The sequence below is a fragment of the Argentina anserina genome, chromosome 5, assembly GCF_933775445.1.
Source record: "Argentina anserina chromosome 5, drPotAnse1.1, whole genome shotgun sequence".
Lineage (NCBI taxonomy): Eukaryota > Viridiplantae > Streptophyta > Magnoliopsida > Rosales > Rosaceae > Argentina > Argentina anserina.
Window position 1 is genome coordinate 24,873,013 of NC_065876.1, and position 20,532 is coordinate 24,893,544.

Consider the following 20,532-nt stretch of genomic DNA (forward strand, 5'->3'; position numbering starts at 1 on the left):
AATTACACTTATAAGTTGCACAAACCATATCTACAAAGTAACTGCAACAGTTACAAAAAACTAGTTACAAGAAAAATTCTCAAATTACAACATTCTACCCTAGTCGCTACATCCCCAAATTCTCACGCAAACACGAACATCAACCTGCATAAATACCCTACCTGGTAAGCTTTTAAATCTCGTATGAGTAAACGTAACTCAGGATAAACATGCTTATATGATATAAGTAATGACATTTAAAATCCACATAACATGATGAATACCAGTGTTTCTTGCATAAAAACATAGTTCAAGAAATCATAGAAAAATGCGACAAAATAAAGAAAATAAGCAAACCAACAACTCAATCAGAACTATGGAACCTTCATTTGAAAACTAATATAATAACTCTCACTTTGTTTTCTTTTAAAACATAATATCCCTTTATCAAAATGGAAACACATGACAAAATTCATGTCTTGGGAATTTAACAACTCAACAACCAACACAAACATAACAGAGTTAAATTCCCTTTTAGAAACATGGACTCATGAGGCCCAGATAACCCTACTAGGTTACCACTCATGCCGTGCATAGGCAGACAAACTAGAGCTCAAACTGATCGTAACCAATCATCCGGCCAAAGGTTTGGTTCCCGATTTAATTGTCATCACTAGGTCCAAAGACCAGAAAACGTTTTAACAATACTCAAATGTTAAAACGACACGTACAAAATAATCAATCCACCCATAATAATATTATACAAAACCAAGCGACTCACACAACATCAGAACATGAACAAGTCATACAATAAACCAATTTACAGGAAAATACATTTTATTTCCTTCCGGTCTCATCTACCAACAATATCAAATAATCACTCAATAGGAAGGTACATTTTCTGCCCTTCCGGTCCATTTCTCCACATTAAGATATAATCACATTCAAGGATATAAAATATAATATAACAACGTATATATGTATATTATTATTACTATTTAATATTCATGTATAAATTGACTATATCATATCAATATCCACATGCATAATTCAATTTCACCAGAACATTCACCATAGTCCATAATCACCAAAACTTTTTAAAATCATTTTACTAAAATACCGTTTTACTTACCCATGAACCGTAAATGATCAAGTTCACGTAATTTATACCAAAACATATTTTTAGAACAAATTTTATAAGCTAGTGATGCAAGGACTATGTTAACAACTCAAACTAAAATTCAATAGATATAACACTACTTCGATCATGATGATCATTGTCAGGTTTACTCACCTTAAAATCCTGCTGCGGCTTCTACATAGACAATAATCACCGAGAACCACTCCATACCAAGGAACACCTAAGTGACAAGGTCTCAACTTAGTAATAAATCAAATCAAGAGCACTTACAATGCACATTGAACCCTCAACCAATAACCCGAAGAGTTGCCTACATGAGACAATCTTCATCTTAGACCTCCTGAGGTCACCAGAACAAGACCAACCACTTAAAATAACCCACACCCAAACAATGTTACGTTTCCCACTTAGTAACAATCGGAAGCAAAAGGACTTTCACTCTAACCGTACACTCAAACCTAGCCCTAAGGCATAACACTCGATACAACTCTTTCTCCGACACCCTCCAAGGTCACCTAAGCGGCTAAGCCCTTAACAATCCAACATAACCACCTATACAAGCATCTGAAGTTTAGACTCCAAAGGATAGGAACACTAACCATTCGAAGTCCTAGCAAGCTCAAGCAACAACCAAATTCAACAATTTAAATATCAAAACACTCGTATCGACGAGCATAAGACACAAGAGCCATCAAAAGCTCTAAAATTGGTCGGAGGTGCCGTTGCATGCCACAAAAAGAGGTTGCTTAAGGCCCTCCACTCACTCCCCTTAAACTTCCAAATACTCAACTATCCACATACATGAAGATTATAATAAGGCAATCGTCATTGACCTTAACCAAATTCCTAAGTGGTCGGAAACGTTCAGAATGGCGCTGTGGAGGAAGAGAAATCCAACACAACCAAAAACGTTGCTTAACGCTCAACTCCCAATCTACAGATTAAGTGGAGTCTTCAAATGGATGGAACAAACCATCAAGAATCACATTAACATGAACTAGCAGTGACATGAGCCCAAAATGGAGATAATTCACAGTCGGAAACAAGGTGACGATTACACTGCACAACCACCACAACCTTGCAGCCTCCAAACACCACAATGAACGATAATGGAAGTTAGGACCTGAAGGTGGAGGTGACGGTGTTTGGGCCGGTGGAATCGCCGAAAATCATAGAAGCAGCCAAATCGACTTCAAGGGTGAAACTGCTCTTCCAAGCGTTGATTCTCCCAAACCATCTCACAATGGCACAAGCCACCACCATAAGGAGGCTAGAGTAGAGGTGAAGAAAAGAACTTGACCGGTGCCGACGTCTGAAACCGTTGGAAAAGCCGGGTTGAATTCCGGGTCGCCGCTGCCAAAAGTATGTGTCGAATCACGCATACGAGCATGAAGTGGCGCAAACCGCTGCCACATAGAAGCTTACAGGAAGGAGGCAAGTCGATCTGGATCAGTGGCAAGGTCATGCGACGTCGGAAAAGCCAGGTCGGGTCAAAAGAAAATTTTTGAAAGAGAGAAAAGGTTTGCGAAATAAAACGAAACCCTAAAGCAAAATTTCTCTTTTATACTTAATTTTATGAAACCCAATAACTTTTATTGCTAACAACGTCTTCATACATTCTCCAAATTATGCGTACTGCGTATCTACGAACTCGTATTAACGAGCTTTACGACTTTCACTAAGAAACCCAACAAGTAAAAAGTCAACTCTTTGACCTCTCATTATAATGTTTCCGAATAATTAATTCACTCAAATCCTTTTAAATTCCATCCTCGTACTATAACATTGGACTACCACCAAACTAATAATATCCGAAAAGTATTTATAAATCAATATAAATTTCTGATATATTACCGATTTCATTCATTCTCCTCGTATGTAAGAGGTGCATGACATTAAACTTGTGCCTCTCAAATATCTGACTCCATTTACTTTCGAAATATTTTAGAGACGTTACTAGAACGACAACTCATCTCACATTCTTATACGTTTTCAAAATAGAGGCGTGGAAATATCCGTGAACCAAACGAATAGGAAAGTTGTCCAAAGAAACATGCCAACAGCCAACAAAGCTCAACACTTCAACTTGACCAATTTAATACATATTTAAACCTCAACTTTAACATTAAAGCCTTTTGAGTTTTGATCATATCCTCTTAAACCCACCCACAATCAACCACTGAAGAGTAAAGCCCTCAAAATCAAAAGAATATAAAAGAATGTTGGCTCTTTTTGAAATTCAGACCCTCCTCCTCATAACCAGCAGGACTCTTTGGTGCTCTCTTTGGCTGTCTAAAACAGATAATTTTGGGCATAAAGTCGAAGTCTTCATATCTGCTTGGTTTCTTGAGAAGGAAATGCTCCCAAGCTGAGATCTTGAGAGACAAAAATGGTGGTCAGGAAAGTGGGTAAGTATGAGATTGGGAGGACGATCGGTGAAGGAACCTTCGCCAAGGTTAAGTTTGCTCAGAATACTGAGACTGGTGAGAGTGTGGCTATGAAGATCATCGATCGGAGCTCCATCATCAAGCACAAAATGGTCGATCAGGTACCCAATTTGATCACCTTTTTTTGGTTTTGAATTGAGTAAAGTTTGCAACTGTGTTTGTTGGGTTGTTTTGGCTAAGGGACTTGAGCTTGCCCCAGTTTGAGTTTCTTGTGTTTCTTCTTGGAAATTGATTTTAGAGTTTGGGAATTACTCAATTGACTTGCTACACTTCTATGTGACTATGTTGGTTTTGAATTGAGAGGAAATTCTAAAGCTTGCAACTTTGTTTAAGGAGTTGTTTTAGTTTAGGCCTTTAGGGACTGGAGCTTGACCCAATTTGAAATTTTGTGTTTTTGCTTGGGAAATTATGCTAAAGTTTGCGGCTTTCGAAGTTAGGTGGTTGTAAAACGGGAGTCGAGTCACTTGTCAGTTGTTTGCTATGTTAATTTAGAATTGAATCAAGAGCAAAAATTGTCCCTTTTTTAATTGATTGGTTTTGGGTTAAGGAGTTGAGCCTAATGGAGCTTCTATCTTTTGTATCTCTGCTTGAAATGTTGATGTTTATGATGCAGATCAAGAGGGAGATATCCATAATGAAGCTTGTGAGGCATCCGTATGTAGTTCGTCTGCATGAGGCATGTGGCATTTCCACTCTTGACCTTAAAATAGTTGTATGCAGAATATTGAATGCAAGTAACTGACTCTATTATGTTATTTGGTGTAGGTTCTGGCGAGTCGGACCAAGATTTATATTATACTGGAGTTCATTACTGGTGGTGAACTGTTTGATAAAATAGTGAGTGGTCGCTGAATTCAAATGGGATTGCTCGATTGGGCAATGTGACATTTTAAGAAAGTGGTGATATGATGTTAACAGTGAGAAAATTTGTTGGTTTTTCAGGTTCACCATGGACGTCTTGGCGAAGGTGAAGCCAGGAGATTCTTTCAACAGCTTATTGATGGAGTGGATTACTGCCACAGCAAAGGAGTGTATCATAGAGATTTAAAGGTATTATTTTCAATGCCTCTACAAAGCATGTGTTATTGTTTCTTGCATGTCTCATTGAAAATTATGTCATTGTTTTTTGTGCAGCCGGAAAATCTTTTGCTTGATTCTCTTGGGAATTTAAGAATTTCAGATTTTGGTCTGAGTGCATTGCCTGAACAAGTAAGATTGTGGTATCATCTCTTATATGAAATTTTTTACAGTAGAGATAGTATGAAGTTGTTGGCATGTGATCATTTATGTATGTTGTTTGCACACAGGGAGTCAGCCTCCTTCGCACGACTTGTGGGACCCCTAACTATGTTGCACCTGAGGTACAATAAATTTAGCTGCCTTCTGTGTTTGATTTTGACTATACCTCAAGTCCCCAATAGTTTGTTTCATGCGTGCAACTGCTTTATTTGTATTTATCTTGTCATTTCTTGCTCTAGGTCCTCAGTCACAAGGGTTATGATGGTGCTGTGGCAGATGTTTGGTCCTGCGGGGTCATCCTTTATGTTCTCATGGCAGGATATCTTCCATTTGATGAGCTTGACCTAACCACACTATATAGTAAGGCATGAACCTCTTTCATGTTTATTATTACTTTTTTATCATTGTGATTGGAGTACAAGAGTTCGGTACTGTTTTTTTAAATCAATATGTGTAACTGTTGATAGTTGTATGACTAGTGAATGTTTTTTCTTACATATATTACTCAATTCGTAGATTTGAGAACTATGCTTCTTAAGAATTGTCGATCATGTTGTTTTTCGAACTAGTGCAATTGGTTGTGAAATTTGAAGGAACATGAAATACTGCCTCTGTTCTTTCACTTTTTTTTTCAAAGTTCTTTCACCTAATTTGGAGGTGCGGGGATTCTGGCTTTATCATTTCATTTTTTAGAACTCTACCTTAATTATTTCTCAAACTATTTTTCCTCATCCGATGTCTACTAGTGAGGATGTCAAAAAGTGCTATGATTTATAAATGAGTCATTGTCATTTTTTCTGCAGATTGAGAAAGCACAGTTCTCATGCCCAAGTTGGTTTCCGGTGGGAGCAAAATCCTTGATTCATAGCATTCTGGATCCAAATCCTGCAACTGTAAGTATTGATTAGGTTACTAGGCTTGCTCAATCACATGCATTTAGTGGAAATGTATTTACTTTATCACTGTATTACAAATTTGGAAATATAGGTGTCAGTGTTTGGCAAAAGAGAAATATAGCAAAGCTATATGCACTATAAACCATGGATTACATGACATGTAACCATCCAACATGAGATAGTTGTTTAAGTCATGAAACAAATGGCAAAATAGAAATACTGTTCCAAAGTACTAAGAAGATTTGTGTTTTTAGTGATATAAAAAAGTCTATTAAACATATGCTAACAAATTTACATATCCTTTTCAGTTTGCACAATTTTTTTCATGTATGAATATTCTTTTCCCTTTCCTCTTTCAGAATGTTGTCATGTCAAGGGAGAGGGCCACTGTAAATAGAAGTCTAAGGTTGTGTTACATTTGTTTCTAAACTTAGAAGTGCCTTAAAGTTTAATTTATGGAGGCCAACTCCAGAATACAGGGCTGGCTATTGGAATTCTAATAAAAATCAACTGTAGGATTTTCTTCTGGGGTTGGAAATTTATGATATTTCCACTTGATGTTGATTATTGATGGCTTTAACTCTTTAAATAATTCCTATAGAAAATTTAGTATTACGTTTAAATATATATGGGGTCTGCCATGCCACTACTGAGCTGTATAGCTGTCCCCAATCGCAGGATTCTTACATTTTAGCCCACTCATTAAAAAGATTATGTTTCTGAGACGTGTAGAAGTGTCAGATAGAACTAATGTTTCCGAACTTGTGGATAAGGGGATTTCACCCGGAAGATTGTTCTAAGCACTGAACCCTTTTATCTTTCCAAATGTCCTTCCATACTTGTTACCCACTCTTGAATGGGTTGCACATACTAATTCGTATTAATGAGTTGAGGAAGCTTTACAAACAGACAGTCCAGACATTAAAAAAAAAATTCTAATATCATTTAAATCTATTGGAGTCCTTCTAGTTTCTATTAGGTCTGTTTAAGGTATTACAAGTCAGTCATGAATAATTAGAGTTTTAGGACTTCTGTCTCCCAGTTCTTTAACCGGAACACCCATTCTTTCCTATTGTTCAGCCTTCAATGACCTTAAACATATGGTATTAGAGAAGGAAAGTGCAACTAGCACGACTACCTCTTTTGGGTATGTTGACTGATTGACAATGAGATGAGTTTGGATATCCTAATTGGACAACATGAGAAATATGAGCATGACATGCTTACTAGATATCTCGATAGAGGCATTAGATGCCAGACCAGGCCCAGGAACAGCTTGAAGAAAACTGAAGAAGTAAGGCCTTGAGAAAGAATTGAAAAGAACCACTTGAATACAAAATCCATGTTGCAGAAGATGAGGCTGCTGTTGAGGAGCTAGTGGAAGAAAGCGACATAATGGCATATGCAGTAATGATGGTGCTTTTGTGGCATCTGAGGAGGATGACAATCTGCAAGCAAATACAATGTCCTTTTGAGGTGGCTAAGCAGGCCTGTAGTAAGCCTATGCTTTGGAATATCCTTTGAATTAGTTCAGCCTTTAAATTTCACCTTACACTGTACTTGCCATATGGAACAGCCATAGAAACCTTTGTGATGCTTGACTCTACCAAAAACCACTGATGCTTACCCATCCACACTCTATATATAATGCCTCCATTGCAAGGTTCAAAAAGTCGACAGGCACTCCTAGGACTGACGGCTGCCTTGGAGCACTAGACGGCTAGGCGGCCTTGTAGGTGAATATGCAATTTTTAATTGAAAAAAAATTATAGGCAAAACCTGAGTTGGCCTGCCCGGACCGCCTAGGTTTGCCCAGAGTCCGCCTAGGCCGCTGCCTAAATCCACCTAGACCTGCCTAAGCCCACCCCAGACCCCCTTAGGCCGCCTAGACCCTCAAACGCCTAGAAGCCGATAAGGCATTCTCTCCATGGTATCCCGCCACCTAGGCGGGTTAGGCGGCTGATTTTTAGATCATGGCTCCATTCCATGGCCCACCTGCATATTGCCTATAGGCTATAGATTATACCTGGCTAACCAAATAGGAGTGAATTAATTTCCTTTTCATGAACTGTACCAAGTGTGGGAGAGTCAATGGAGATCAGATGTGTACTTACATTTGACACTTTATAAAACAAAAGCTAAATAAATTCTAGAAGAGTCGAGAGTCATTTAGATTTGCTGATTCGTATTAGTTATGAGTTCCTGCTTCTAGATGTTTTATTTAAGATTTTTCGTACTGACTCATCTTTTCTGTTTTTTAGTTATGTCATGTCAGTCAGTAGCAATAGACGTATAGAAGTCATTAATGTGGGTCATTGAATGTTGGGTTTGGGAATCTTCTGTTGCCCTGTATAAGGGTCACTTTGTATTGCTTGCAAGTAGAAACCAGTGAATGAAATTGCTCGTGTTTTAATTCATATAATATCTATTGTCTTCATCTTTTTCTCAAGAACCTGTCTGGTCTGATTAGAGAACCCCTATATTCTCTTCCTTTTCATTCACGCAATCTTAAACAACAGCACTCATTTTCCCCAGAGTATCACCTTAAAAAAAATTATCCTTATTAGCCGCCTTAAACAAAATACCTTGTCCTAGATTTTTATGCTTTTGGCACCAATTGAGTCCATGGACTATGATAGTATGATAGAAGTATGATAGAATTATGTGAAAGAACACATTTGGCTGTATGGTATACTGGTCTGAGTTCTTGCAGTGCTGTTCCTTCTAGTTCCTTTCAAGCTCAAATGAAGGATTAAGCTACTAGGATGTCGGTAATGTGACTGTTAAAGTTGGTACTTAAAGTGTCCCCTTTATTTAATCACTACTGTATTTGTATATTATAAAAAATTCTAAGCTGGTATGAATTGAATTTGGTGGTGTGATTTTTAATTAAAATAGAAAACTAGTTATTACGAACTATGAATATCTGTTTTATTACTAATATACAGAGCTTCTCATGCCTGGCTTGTGCAATTAATTTGAGTTCTCTAATAAGTTGCTCTTTCCAAAGAACAGAAACATGAATGCAAAGTATAAATTGTCTTTAGTGTGCTTATGGTAACAATCAATGATCAGTTCTTTATAATGTAGCAGTCATATCAACTTTATAGTGGGAAGGTGGTGTTCCTTGTGTACCATGGACTTTTTAATTTGGTTTGGTGATTTTATGTTTTAAACATCATACCCAATGTAAAGAGGTTTATTCTCATTAGCATTACCTGCTTCAGTTCAGTTGATGATTTATCGAAAACGTATGAACTAGTATAATTACTACAATTGAAGTCTGGATCCTTGGTGGTATTGTTATAAGGTTTCTATTGAATTACTTTTCTTTAGCAACAATGGAGTCGTTTATGAAATGTAATTTTGTGGCTTTGTGTCAATGCAGCGTATTACAATTGAACAGATCAGAAATGATGAGTGGTTTCAGAAAAACTATGTTCCTGCCAAAATGTTAGAATATGAAGACGTAAATCTGGATGATGTAAATGCTGTCTTTGACGAGACTGAGGTTGGTAAGGGTTTGAAATATACATTTTATTTAGTTGAGATTGAAAGCTATAGTAACTTTCTCGACATATATGGCTCTATGTAGGAACAAAGGGATACCGAGCACCAGGGCAGTGAGGACATGGGTCCTTTAGTTCTTAATGCATTTGACTTGATCATCTTATCTCAAGGTCTAAACCTTGCATCAATTTTTGACCGTGGCAAGGTAAGAGCTTATAATTTCTTTCCCTCTCTCTTTATGCTATAGCATCTGAGTAATTGATACCTCTACATTTATATTGTGGTCAATACATGATTAAGTGTTTCAAATTCACAGCATGAAAACTACCTAATCTTGTTAGCCTATCTTTCAATCTGTCACAAAAGCATCAAATTACACAATAAATTGAGATTAATCTCTGAAAATCATGCATTTTGATGTTGTTACATGAGAGAGATAGTTTTCTTGTGTCAGCTTGCTAGTAACAAAATGTATTAATTTCTTTCATTGATAGGATTGTATGAAGTACCAGACGCGCTTTGTCTCACAAAAGCCAGCAAAGGTCGTACTATCGAGCATGGAAGTTGTTGCACAGTCAATGGGTTTCAAGACACACATTCGCAACTATAAGGTAAACAGCTAGGATTTTCTACCGTACTCCACTCTTGGTCTGTCATTTCTTTTTCTTCTACCAATATACTGATATTTAAATGTCTTGGTTTAGTTTTCACTTGTCTAATGTGTGTTTCCTAGAAGAATATTCCTGGATGACTTCTCTTGACTTTCCAAATACTGATGCAAAACACGTCTGTTTTCTTATTATTTCAGATGCGAGTGGAGGGTCTTTCTACAAATAAAACGTCTCATTTCTCCATTATTCTCGAAGTAAGCTTTCACTTATGAATTATGATTCTAAACCTGTAGCTAACCCTTTATAGAATAGTATAATGAATCACTGATTCTTTTCTTTATTGGCTGAAGATTTTTGAAGTCGCTCCAACATTCTATATGGTAGACATTCAGAAAGCTGCTGGAGATGCTAGTGAATTCCTCAAGGTAAATTTTTAGTTTGAATTTTATCTCAAGGTAACTTGCACCACCTTTGTGTGCGCATGGCATGCTTGTCAGGTGGGTCTCTCCTTGCAAGTACAATAGTCCTACGGCTTTTTCTGTAGTTTCTGATTTGCTACTGTTCCACAGTTTTACAAACACTTCTGTAGCAATCTTGAGGATATCATCTGGAAACCTCCCACTGAATCTAGCAAATCAAGGATCAGCAAGAGTAGAAGTAGAAAGCATTGATTTCTTACACAACTGCTTTCACTGTACGGTCATTGCTCTACTTGTACTTAACAACACTAGTGGAGCATGAGGCATTAAGTTGGGGTTCTAATCCGCGTACTTATGCAGACAGTGCCATCCTTGTATTATAGGTACTAGAGAATACTTTGTTCGGCTTTTTAGTGTAAGTTTGTATCGAGTTGATGTGTTGTCTTGTGGTCTTAGTGTTATCTGTACAAGCTGACAGTTTATCATATTTCAAGAAATATATGTGGCTAGGGTTGACATGAGAGCTACTCAGTCTTTAGTGTGTAGTTTTTTTTTTCTTTCTCATTAACTTGCTTGCTAGAAACCATGTTTAAAGTTAAAACCATTAAGAGAACAAGAATTTACAATTCCCTTATGGGGAAGTATGTATTTCCCAGACAGTTCTGCAAATGGTGTCAACATATAAAACTGAAAAACATAGTAATCAAACTTCTAACCTCCAGTCTTTACAGCTTAATGTCCTCGCTCACTTCTCCCACAATCCTCTTCCAAAACCAATGCTCTCTCCACACTCTCCACACTTCATCCATTTTCTCAATAGGAATATTTGTGGTCTCAGGCAACAGAAGGTACACAAATGCAGTCATTACCACCACCCATCCTCCAAAGAAGAAGATAACAGACTTGAAGCAGCAAAGCATAGAAAGAAAGATCCGAGCAATGGCAAAAGTGAACAGAAAGTTCACTGCTACAGTGATACTTTGTCCAGCTGATCGAATCTGCAACGGAAAAATCTCACTCGGAATCAACCATCCTAGGGGTCCCCAAGACCACGCAAATCCGGCGACGTATATGCACACAAAGAGCAGCACCATATATGCATAAACTTTGCTCAACCCTCCAACATCACCAAGCTTAGCTGCCATAATGCTGCCTATTATGGTTTGAGACAAACATTTGAATGCCCCCTATTTGGAACAATGCTCTTCGTTCTAGCTTGTCCACCATAAGCATTGATATGAAGGTTGCCGCAGTTTCCACCACTCCTGTGCTGATCACCGCAGACAGAAGCGACACGCTTTCGCTTAGACCAAGTGTTCGAAAGAGAATTGAAGCATAAAAAGAGATGACATTGATTCCAGTCAGCTGTTGAAAGAATGGTATAGTGCTATAACTAGTTGAGGCCTATACTTTCTTTGTATAGGCTTATGTTGTGTGCTTCCTCATTTTCTGATCAGGGACAAAAGCTTATGTTTGAGCGTCCCAGCAACCCGACAGATGTGTTCTATATTTCAGATAGCTCAAGCACAGAGGTATGCTGGCAGAGCATCCTTGCAAGAAACCATGTGTTGTTGAAGGGGTGAATAACAGTTGTACAAGTGATGTATTATTAGAACTGTTTTGTTGAAAATAACTATGGTATATTACCAACTGTATTGTGTATTAACTTCTCTCCGTTCTCACTTCTCAGCGATAATCTTACTTATGTGGGCATTGATAATGCTGCGTGACCTTTTTTTTGAAAGATATTTGTTTCTTCAATGTCCACATCTCATTTCTCTAGCTTCACTATAGAAAAAAATACCATGACCTTTTTTGTCTCTCCCTTTGCTTATACGCTCTCGAGCCGCTAGGGTTACGGTTTCGAAATTTTTTGTCATTCGGTGTCCTTCCATCTCCAATGGCTTTTATGCTTTTGCTTCCGTTGCTCCCACGGCCAAAGTTGCCTCTGTCGCCTCCATGGTCGCATGCCTCGCCTCCAAGCTCTCACTCTCAAGTCATAAGTCATGACGAACCTGTCAACTTAGGAAACCTCAAATGTCATGTTCAAGGATTCACAACCCCTCAATTCTTTTTGGTTGGCAAACTGAACACTGTCCGCACGGTGAATTTTAATTCCTTTAGAAGTGTGATATGCTCATGTGGCGCCTCAATGCTCTAGTGGAGGTCGATGCAAGAGGTGATCATTTCCTCTTTACCTTCACCAACGAATGTGATGTGAATCACGTCAAGAATGGAGGTCGTTTGGATCAGGGTCTCTGGATCTCTCCCGACGATGTGATTGGGGTCGTGTACAAGTATGAACGTTCGCTTAGCCGGTGCCGGATTTGTATGATGATCAATCACGGAGGTTTGGATTGCCCTATGGAGGGGGAAGAGGAGGAGGTTCTTGTTGCTGCTCCTTCCGCAACTCCGTCATATGGTGTTTAGGGCTAACGTTCCTCAAACCCTAATAACCACACCTGTTCCACCGATGTCGTCTCCTCCTAAGGGAAAGCATCATGTTCATGTGAGGGAGGTCTTTGTTTCCTCACCTATTACTTAGATCTTTAGGGTTTAGGGTTCTGCTGCCGCCACGAGGAGGTAGAAGGGAATTCTGGCAAGAAGAGTAAGCAATGTCTTCCTCTTATTGTTGTTTCTGTTTCCGCAACCAAACTTGGTTTGCAAGCTGTAGGGGCGGGTGCTTTGGGCACTCGAGTGTGTCTCTGTTGAAGCATGGATGTCCTCGTGGCCAAAGGGACAAGAAGAAACACGTCAAGCGAAGCTTGGATATTGATCCTGAGATGGAGGATGAGATGCAACACACACTTGCTAGTTTCTTGGAGACCAAGAGGGTGGTGGTGGCTGTCGGTGCAGAGCGGATGCATGAACGAGCAGCGAAGGAGGAGGCCAAAAGCATGGGCCTCGATGACGCGATGGTGCATGACTGATTTCCTAGCTCGGCTAGGAAAGATTCTAATTTTAAGGTTCTCCCTTCCTATCCTAGTAGGTACACAATTGATGTTCGGCTCATTTAGGTTGGTTTGTTGAGTGCTTTAGATTTAGAATAAAGTTACTTTGTTTCTTATTTTTTGTTTTGAATTTTGGTTATGTCCGCTTGTTTGAACGTTTTTCTTGCTTTGAACTGTTTTTTTTTTTCTAGTTTGCATAAGCGCTAGATGCACATTTATTTTTGCTTAGTTGGCTAGGTTTTGGATTGGCCTATCAATTCAGTTGCTTGATCCTTGTGATCGTTATGACATTATGCCAATGAATTCAATTCATTTTGCTAAAAAAATGATCATGTTCCATTTTTTATTACATTTGCATGCACTTACTTGGGCCCTGGTTGTTGGAGTAATATCCATGACCAGTTACAAACTACAGTATGAATGTTGTGTGTATCTGAGCCAAGTGTATCTATTATTGAATGAATGTTATATTAAGCCCTGAGATTTTCTTTTGATCTGGGGGAATTAAAGTATAGAATTGAATTCTCAACATTTAGTCCCTTCGTGCTAGTTTGGTATAGGCCAAAAGCATACAAGAGTAGAGAAGTAAGATCAAGGTCCCCTTGGTTTGGGGTGGATTGGTAGATTCTCTTCGAGGTGAAGAGTTGCGGTAATCGAGCATATTGGTGAATTTGGGTTGCTGGAATCTGGTTTGATTGGTTTAAAGCAGTTTTAGATTATGTCGTTGAACATGTTGGTAAGCCGTTGGGAATTTGAACACGGTTTCGTTAGTAATGTGTTGAGCTCAATGTTTTTTTTTTTGTTACAAACAAGGCTCAAAAGAGCCTAAACAAAGAAAAAAAAAGCTAAACACTAGTTGGACTCTCCTAGCTCGAGTAAAAGCAGCTAAATCATCTAAAAAAGCTTGAGCAGTGTGAAAATGAGGAGAATCAAAGGTGATCAAACCTAATTCATTATCATTACTTTTTTGTTTTTGCCAAAACATCCGCAGTTTTGATAGTTTCGTGAAAAAAATGTGAGTTATCTGCACATAAACCATGGACTGCATCAAATTCAAGCACCCAAGAGAACCCAAGTGATGATTAGTAAGGATATAATCATTTCTGTACTCCTAAATTTTATAATCTTCTATTAATAAAGCCAAAAGAGAAATTTTATAGTTAAATTTTTGAACTACCCAAATGTCTACGGTACTAAAGGTATGATCGTAATTTATAAATTATAAAAGTGAAAAGAAAGAAAAATGATTTCTACATGAGGTAAACGATAAGTTTCTTGCTTCTATTTAGGTCCTCATTGATTCTCCGAATTCTTCACACTATTGTTTCTTGTAAACTGATGCAAGCATCAGAACACCTTGATGAATCAGATTCTGATTTATCTTACTCTGATTCGGAGGTAATAAAGACGTAGTGCTTTTTGTGTTTCTAGTTTTTTTTTTTTTTTATTGAGGAGCAATGACTTGGCATTGGGGGGAATTGGATTTTGCTTTCTTATGCCTCTGTATAGTTGTAAAACCTGAATGTTCTTTGAATTAAGTTATGGCTTATGTGACTTTTGTGAATATTATAATGGATAAGATTTCAGGAAATTGATCTATCCAGCAAATGAAGTCAACATTAAAATAAAACACGTTCAAGTTTTGTGATGTGCAACTTCTATGTGCTGCGGAAAAAAGTGGACATCAAATAAGAATTCACTTTTTTCAATCAACACAAAGACACACACATCTCCCACTTTCAAGTTGTTGCCTTGCACAAATTCCCACCAACCAACTCTGAAGCGGGCCCTTGTGGAATGACGGAACTCGACTGGCCATTTTATCTCATTTGAATCTCGAAGACGGACTTCGCTGGGCTGCTCTTTGAGATGCTCCTTGGCAAATGCAGATGGCAGATGCTGAAAATAGGAAGTGAAAACATGGAAGATGATGTAAAAGAATAAAACTGTACTCGAGTATAGTGTAATTTTCTGTTGTGTTAAAAGGAAGCAATTTTGGCTAGTTCAAAACAAGTCGTAAACAGAAAATCACAGTTGTATATATAGAAAGCTTACCAGATAACGTGCATGGACATATGTAGGAGACATGGTAACCATGAAAAAGGGTTTTCCAGGTTTGAAAGCCTTTGCTCTACGATGAGCTGGATCATCTCCCATTCCCTTTACTAGATGCTTAGTCCTAGAAACTTTAGGTCTTTGCTGCAAGAACTGTTTGGTACTAGATGAGCCACTAATGTCTTTGATGTTGCTGTGCGCTTCAATTGGTCTGTTACAACCAGTTCTCTTCCTTTTGTGAGGCTGTGGTGCTACTGAAGATTCAATGAATTCCGAATATTCATTTTCATCGTCATCAATCTCACTATTGTTGCCATCATCCTCATCAATATCTACAAATGTAGTTATAAGGAAGGAACAATCGCATGGTTAATCTTTATGACACATCTACCAAATGATAATTTCAAACTAGCTAATAAATAACTCACTTAGGATACCCCCAGCCTCTATGGCTACTTCAAATGAGATTCTGTTGGCATCATTGAACGAAAACTTGCATACATGTCCGACTTTTAAATTATTGTCTTGCACAAACTTACTCCAACCAGACTGAAATTTAGCTCGTTGTCCATAGTGTTTTAATTTAACATGCCAATTTCCGTTCCCGCCCGGAACACAAAGGCTAGCATATGTAGCGTCTGAAGCAGGATATGTCTGGGAGAACTTAGAAGGCAGCCACTGAAAATTTTGACCAAACAAGGCAATAAGAAATTCAATGAGATAAAAAAAAAGATAGATTAAAGATAAACATAAAGAGAATTTTGATTCTGTTGTGTATAATGTGTATGGTTGCTCAATTCTTGTAGATTAAAACAAGAAATATAAATAAAATGCATACCAAGTGTTTAATATAAGATGGCTGTATAACAATTTCGAAAGAAGTGTTATCGTCCTCAGCATCAATATCATTGTCCTGATCATCTTTTTCTGCTACAAGGTCCCTTTTTGCTGTTAAAGCTTATAATATGCATGATATAACCACAAGCTAGAACATAGATAGTAGTAGGAATAACAAATAACATACTGAAGGTAAACAACTAAAAAGAATTTCATATATGTGCCTTACTTTTCAGTTCTGATCTGGACCTATGTACTGCTTTCGTTTTCATTTGCGATATCTCCAGATTGCTTGCTTGATGTTAAAGTTTTGACATTTCTTACTATAAAATTCCCTCATTATCCCTTGCCATATGAATATCTATGTCAATACTCGACATGTATGTTATAATTACTTTGACTGTAATAGGAATTCAGCATTAAACCATCAACATCATTACTGGAGGCCATCAACAAAGAGAAACAACTGTACTATCATGACTTCATGAGTCTTTTGGTGCGCACAGTAAAGAGAGAAGCAACCCTTTGAACAATCTTAGATCAACAGGCTAACAACTTCGATATGCTGATTAAACACATCATGTATTTTTTAGAAAAAAATATGAGAACAACCTAGCTAGCCTCTAACTAGGAAACCCCCATATTCTGAACACTAAGCCACAACGTCTGTGTTTGTGGAAATTTTACTGGGACAATGTATGAATTTGGTACTTAATATGTTCAGAACCATGTACATTTTTGGAGAAACACTATGACACTGTACTTCATTCTCTATACCTCAAAAGTCAATTTAATCAACACATCAACAATTTAGAAAACCCGCAGCAACACATGGGCATTGACTCTAGTGTAGTTACAAGTAAGTAACAAGGGCATGGTTAATCTTTATGACATTTCTACCAAATGACAATTTCAAACAAATAAAAAACTCACCTAGGGTATTCCCAGCTTCTATGGCTACTTCAAATGAGAGTCTGGCAGTATCATTGAACATAAACTTGCATACATGTCCGACTTTTAAATTATTGTCTTGCACAAAATTACTCCAACCATCCTGCACTTGAACTCTTTGTCCATAGTGTTTTAATTTAACAGGCCAATTACTCTTCCCACCAGAAACACAAAGGCTAGCATATGTAGCGTCTGAAGTAAGAAATATCTGGGAGAACTTAGAAGGCAGCCACTGAAAATTTTGACCAAACAAGGCAATAAGAAATTCAATGAGATAAAAAAAAAGATAGATTAAAGATAAACATAAAGAGAATTTTGATTCTGTTGTGTATAATGTGTATGGTTGCTCAATTCTTGTAGATTAAAACAAGACATAAAAACATAAGCATACCAAGTGATTAGTATAAGATGGCTGTATGACAATTTCGAAAGAAGTGTTATCGTCCTCAGCATCAATATTATTGTCCTGATCATTTTCATTGTTGTCTTCTTCATCATCGTTATCTTCATCAATGCTTGCATTGTCAATGCATGTGTTATCTGGAGAATAGTAAATGTGATATCTAATATAGTCAGTCTCTATGAAACTTATATTAAGTAACCATTGAATAATTGAAAATCAGAAGATAACTAACCTGTTGGCAAGACGCAATTTATAGGTTGTATGGTTTGGTCCTTGTGGAAAATGACAACTTCAAACAGGGGTCTAGCATAGTCAATCAACATAAAAACACATGCATCACCAACTTTTAGTTGATTGTCTTGAATAAACTCCCACCAATGATCATGGAATTCGGCTCTTGAGTTTTCACATTTTAATGCAACCTTCCAAATTCTTCCATCTGAAACCTGGAGGGTAACCTCACCAGATTCAGAACTAAGATGTGTCCTCATAAACTCGTAGGGCAAGCTCTGCAACAAAAAAAAAAGAATTGAAAGACAGTGAAAAACTTTTTGTAGAGAGAATATATTTGTGATTCTGCTTTATAGATAGAAGCAATTTTTATCTGTGTTAAGGGGTTGAAGCTCACCAATATCAATCCATAGTTAACATTCTGCAGCAATTCAATTTTGAAAAGCGGATATTCAGGTTTGACTCGTTGCATAGTCTCAGATGCTCTTTGGAACCTTTGTCCCCTGTTCCTTTTCCCAGAAAAATCCAGTTTTCCTGTATAATTTATAACATGACACATATTACAAACTTGAACATGCAGAATGGGATGATATACAGTACTGAGGTCAAAAAGACAAAACAAATGCCTAATCATACTTCTCATTCTCGAATTCTTAATCCCCTGTCTAGTGTTGAGTTCATATTCTGCTTCACCGTCATCTTTTTCTGCTACAAGATCCCGTTTCCCTGTTAAAGCTTATAATATCATATAACAAGCTAGAACATATATAGATGAATGGTAGGAAAAACAGATAACGTACATACTGAAGGTGAACAACGAAAAAGAATTACATATATGTGCCTTACTTTTCAGTTCTAATCTGGACCTATGTATTGTCTCAAGACTTGAAGCCTCCTCTTGCACTTCTGCTTGACCACCACTTGAATGTGTTGTGATATGAGGCTGAGGACTTGGTGGAATGAGGTCATCTTCATCACTTTCTATCAACTTCGGTGGTCTATCAAAAAGGGAGACCTGGAAGGTTGAATTGCCTTCATATGCAAAAATGAGCAGGTCATTGTACTCAAAAGAGTAAGACTTTGAGAACTCTTCCCAACCCTTGTCAAACCAAGCCTCATCTTTGTGTCTTTTAAGTTTCATTGGCCATTCTATACCACGAAACTTAAAATGTACTGGATTTGATAGCTCATCTCCATGGTCCTTCACAAACTTAACTGGAAGCTTCTGCACAACGTGACAATTTTTAGCTTCTAGAACAAACGTGATTAAATATGACATGTTTACAGAGAAGAAGAAGCTTACAAGTTTTCGTTTTACTTTCTCTGGAAAATATGTGAAGAATATCTTCTGAAATCTTGGCCGGCAGCCAACTTTGGGAGGAAGAGAAGACATGGTTGAAGTTCAAGCTAGAGCCTTAGAGTTTATTTATGGTTGAAGTCATGGTTGACAAAAGGGGCCTGATTAGATTATTTGACAGAGAGGTAGATACTGGAAGAAGGGAAGAGCAAGAGGCCACTTAATGTAGTCATTTATTAATTACTGAATTAACTCAGCTGCCAATACCCTTGGGAGGACAAATAATATCTACTTAAATGTTCTTCTTTACCAGAGTTACACGTGTAATTGTTGGTAGAGTTATAGTTACAACTTGGGGAAGTTTTGTTTCAACTTCGAAAATATGTCATTTGGAATATAAATAGCACCTAAACTGTCATTTAGAATTTAAATTTGTTCACGGAGTTATAGTGCAGCTAATGTGACTATGTTCACGGAGTTCTCGAGATCGATCGACACCATTCGATGTGATCGGTATATATATTTAGTGACCCTGTAAAAATTTCATCTAATTCGGACCTCGTTTAACCGTCGGAATTTCCGGTAAACCGAAAACAACACTAATATGTCATAAGGGAAAACCCATTATCAAAATGCGAACACCGAAAGTCGTTTGCATATCTAAAATCACCTAATTTTTGTCACCGATTGTGTGCGGTCGCACCAAGGAAACCCATTTGGCAAAGCCCCCGTCAATGAGGATTTCAATATGTCAAAACACATTTTTTTTGTTGACCGTAGGTACGGATGGTCAAACAATATCCAAAACGGATGAAATTTTTACAGGTTTCCTAAATATATATACTGATCACATTACTGGTGTTGATCGACTATAGTTCGAATTTGAGTTATTAATCGCCGAATAATCCACTAATGTATTATAACCCGTTGACGAGCCCAATACTAACTAATACTTCTTGTTCAACTTTTAGTTTGATCTGCAACTTCTCGGGAGTTTTCCTTAAACTACTTAACATCTTGTACTTTTATAATTAGTTTTACAGACTTGCAGACGTGTTTGTGTTGACTTTCTCAGTTCTCTCTTATTAGTAGGTCAAGCTATTATACTGGTCTTTGGAGAGATCACACAACACTAACCCTAATAAAAAGCATAAATTGATCGATGAAAGTCATGAAACCCGCAGAAATGTAAATACTAAAAAGAAAAATAAATAATAATAAACTCTAAATTTAATTTAGAGGTCTTTTCGATGATCGGGCCTGCATCACCTCCATTAGGTCGATTTCTTCCGGATTCCGACGAGCATACTTCTGGAACTTGAGAATATAATCTCCGGATCAATTCTTTGTAACTCTTCTTCAGTAACCCAAGTGCTCTCACCACCATTCTTATCCAACCATTTCACTAGGAATCGCTTATATACAATGTTGGTTGCCCCTCCTAGACTTCACCTCCTTAACATCCAGCACATCTCCAAGAACATCACTCTTCCCTGGTAAATCTTATAATACGATATAAGCAAAAGCTAGAACATAGATAATAGTTCAAAACACACTTAGACACA

The 20,532-nt window shown here is 37.6% G+C and overlaps 3 protein-coding genes and 1 pseudogene across 3 annotated transcripts; 1 reads left to right on the plus strand and 3 right to left on the minus strand.

Annotated features, from left to right (window-relative positions):
* Positions 1-3,363: 3,363 nt before the first annotated feature.
* Positions 3,364-10,765, plus strand: LOC126796127 (CBL-interacting serine/threonine-protein kinase 8-like). The gene is made up of 14 exons (XM_050522892.1): positions 3,364-3,668; positions 4,181-4,243; positions 4,333-4,404; positions 4,510-4,617; positions 4,702-4,776; positions 4,875-4,928; positions 5,046-5,171; positions 5,610-5,699; positions 9,091-9,213; positions 9,298-9,417; positions 9,707-9,823; positions 10,021-10,077; positions 10,174-10,248; positions 10,393-10,765. The coding sequence occupies exons 1-14, from the start codon at positions 3,510-3,512 to the stop codon at positions 10,492-10,494; spliced, it is 1,341 nt and encodes a 446-aa protein (XP_050378849.1). The 5' UTR covers positions 3,364-3,509; the 3' UTR covers positions 10,495-10,765.
* A 135-nt stretch (positions 10,766-10,900) lies between these two features.
* Positions 10,901-12,250, minus strand: LOC126795810 (hexose carrier protein HEX6-like; annotated as a pseudogene).
* Positions 12,251-14,828: 2,578 nt separating this feature from the next.
* On the minus strand, positions 14,829-15,350 carry LOC126795811 (B3 domain-containing protein REM19-like). Its single transcript, XM_050522559.1, has 2 exons — positions 15,249-15,350; positions 14,829-15,092 (listed from the first exon to the last, which is right to left on the minus strand). The coding sequence occupies exons 1-2, from the start codon at positions 15,348-15,350 to the stop codon at positions 14,829-14,831; spliced, it is 366 nt and encodes a 121-aa protein (XP_050378516.1).
* A 1,058-nt stretch (positions 15,351-16,408) lies between these two features.
* Positions 16,409-19,063, minus strand: LOC126795812 (B3 domain-containing transcription factor VRN1-like). Its single transcript, XM_050522561.1, has 7 exons — positions 18,517-19,063; positions 18,307-18,396; positions 18,068-18,204; positions 17,672-17,948; positions 17,428-17,576; positions 17,019-17,268; positions 16,409-16,485 (listed from the first exon to the last, which is right to left on the minus strand). Exons 1-7 carry the CDS (start codon positions 19,061-19,063, stop codon positions 16,409-16,411), a joined length of 1,527 nt encoding a protein of 508 aa, XP_050378518.1.
* Positions 19,064-20,532: the final 1,469 nt, after the last annotated feature.

What these genes read in the sequence shown, in the direction of transcription:
- LOC126795811 (XM_050522559.1), bottom strand. Translation starts at nt 15,350, where the DNA reads ATGGGAGATGATCCAGCTCATCGTAGAGCAAAGGCTTTCAAACCTGGA. An exon ending in ATGTCCATGCACGTTATCTG is followed by an intron (nt 15,093 to 15,248) that starts GTAAGCTTTCTA and finishes TCCTATTTTCAG; the next exon opens with CATCTGCCATCTGCATTTGC.
- LOC126796127 (XM_050522892.1), top strand. Translation starts at nt 3,510, where the DNA reads ATGGTGGTCAGGAAAGTGGGTAAGTATGAGATTGGGAGGACGATCGGT. An exon ending in TAACCACACTATATAGTAAG is followed by an intron (nt 5,172 to 5,609) that starts GCATGAACCTCT and finishes TTTTTTCTGCAG; the next exon opens with ATTGAGAAAGCACAGTTCTC. An exon ending in CACACATTCGCAACTATAAG is followed by an intron (nt 9,824 to 10,020) that starts GTAAACAGCTAG and finishes TTATTATTTCAG; the next exon opens with ATGCGAGTGGAGGGTCTTTC.
- LOC126795812 (XM_050522561.1), bottom strand. Translation starts at nt 19,063, where the DNA reads ATGTCTTCTCTTCCTCCCAAAGTTGGCTGCCGGCCAAGATTTCAGAAG. An exon ending in GTCCAGATTAGAACTGAAAA is followed by an intron (nt 18,397 to 18,516) that starts GTAAGGCACATA and finishes AAGCTTTAACAG; the next exon opens with GGAAACGGGATCTTGTAGCA. An exon ending in TTAACTATGGATTGATATTG is followed by an intron (nt 17,949 to 18,067) that starts GTGAGCTTCAAC and finishes TTTTTGTTGCAG; the next exon opens with AGCTTGCCCTACGAGTTTAT.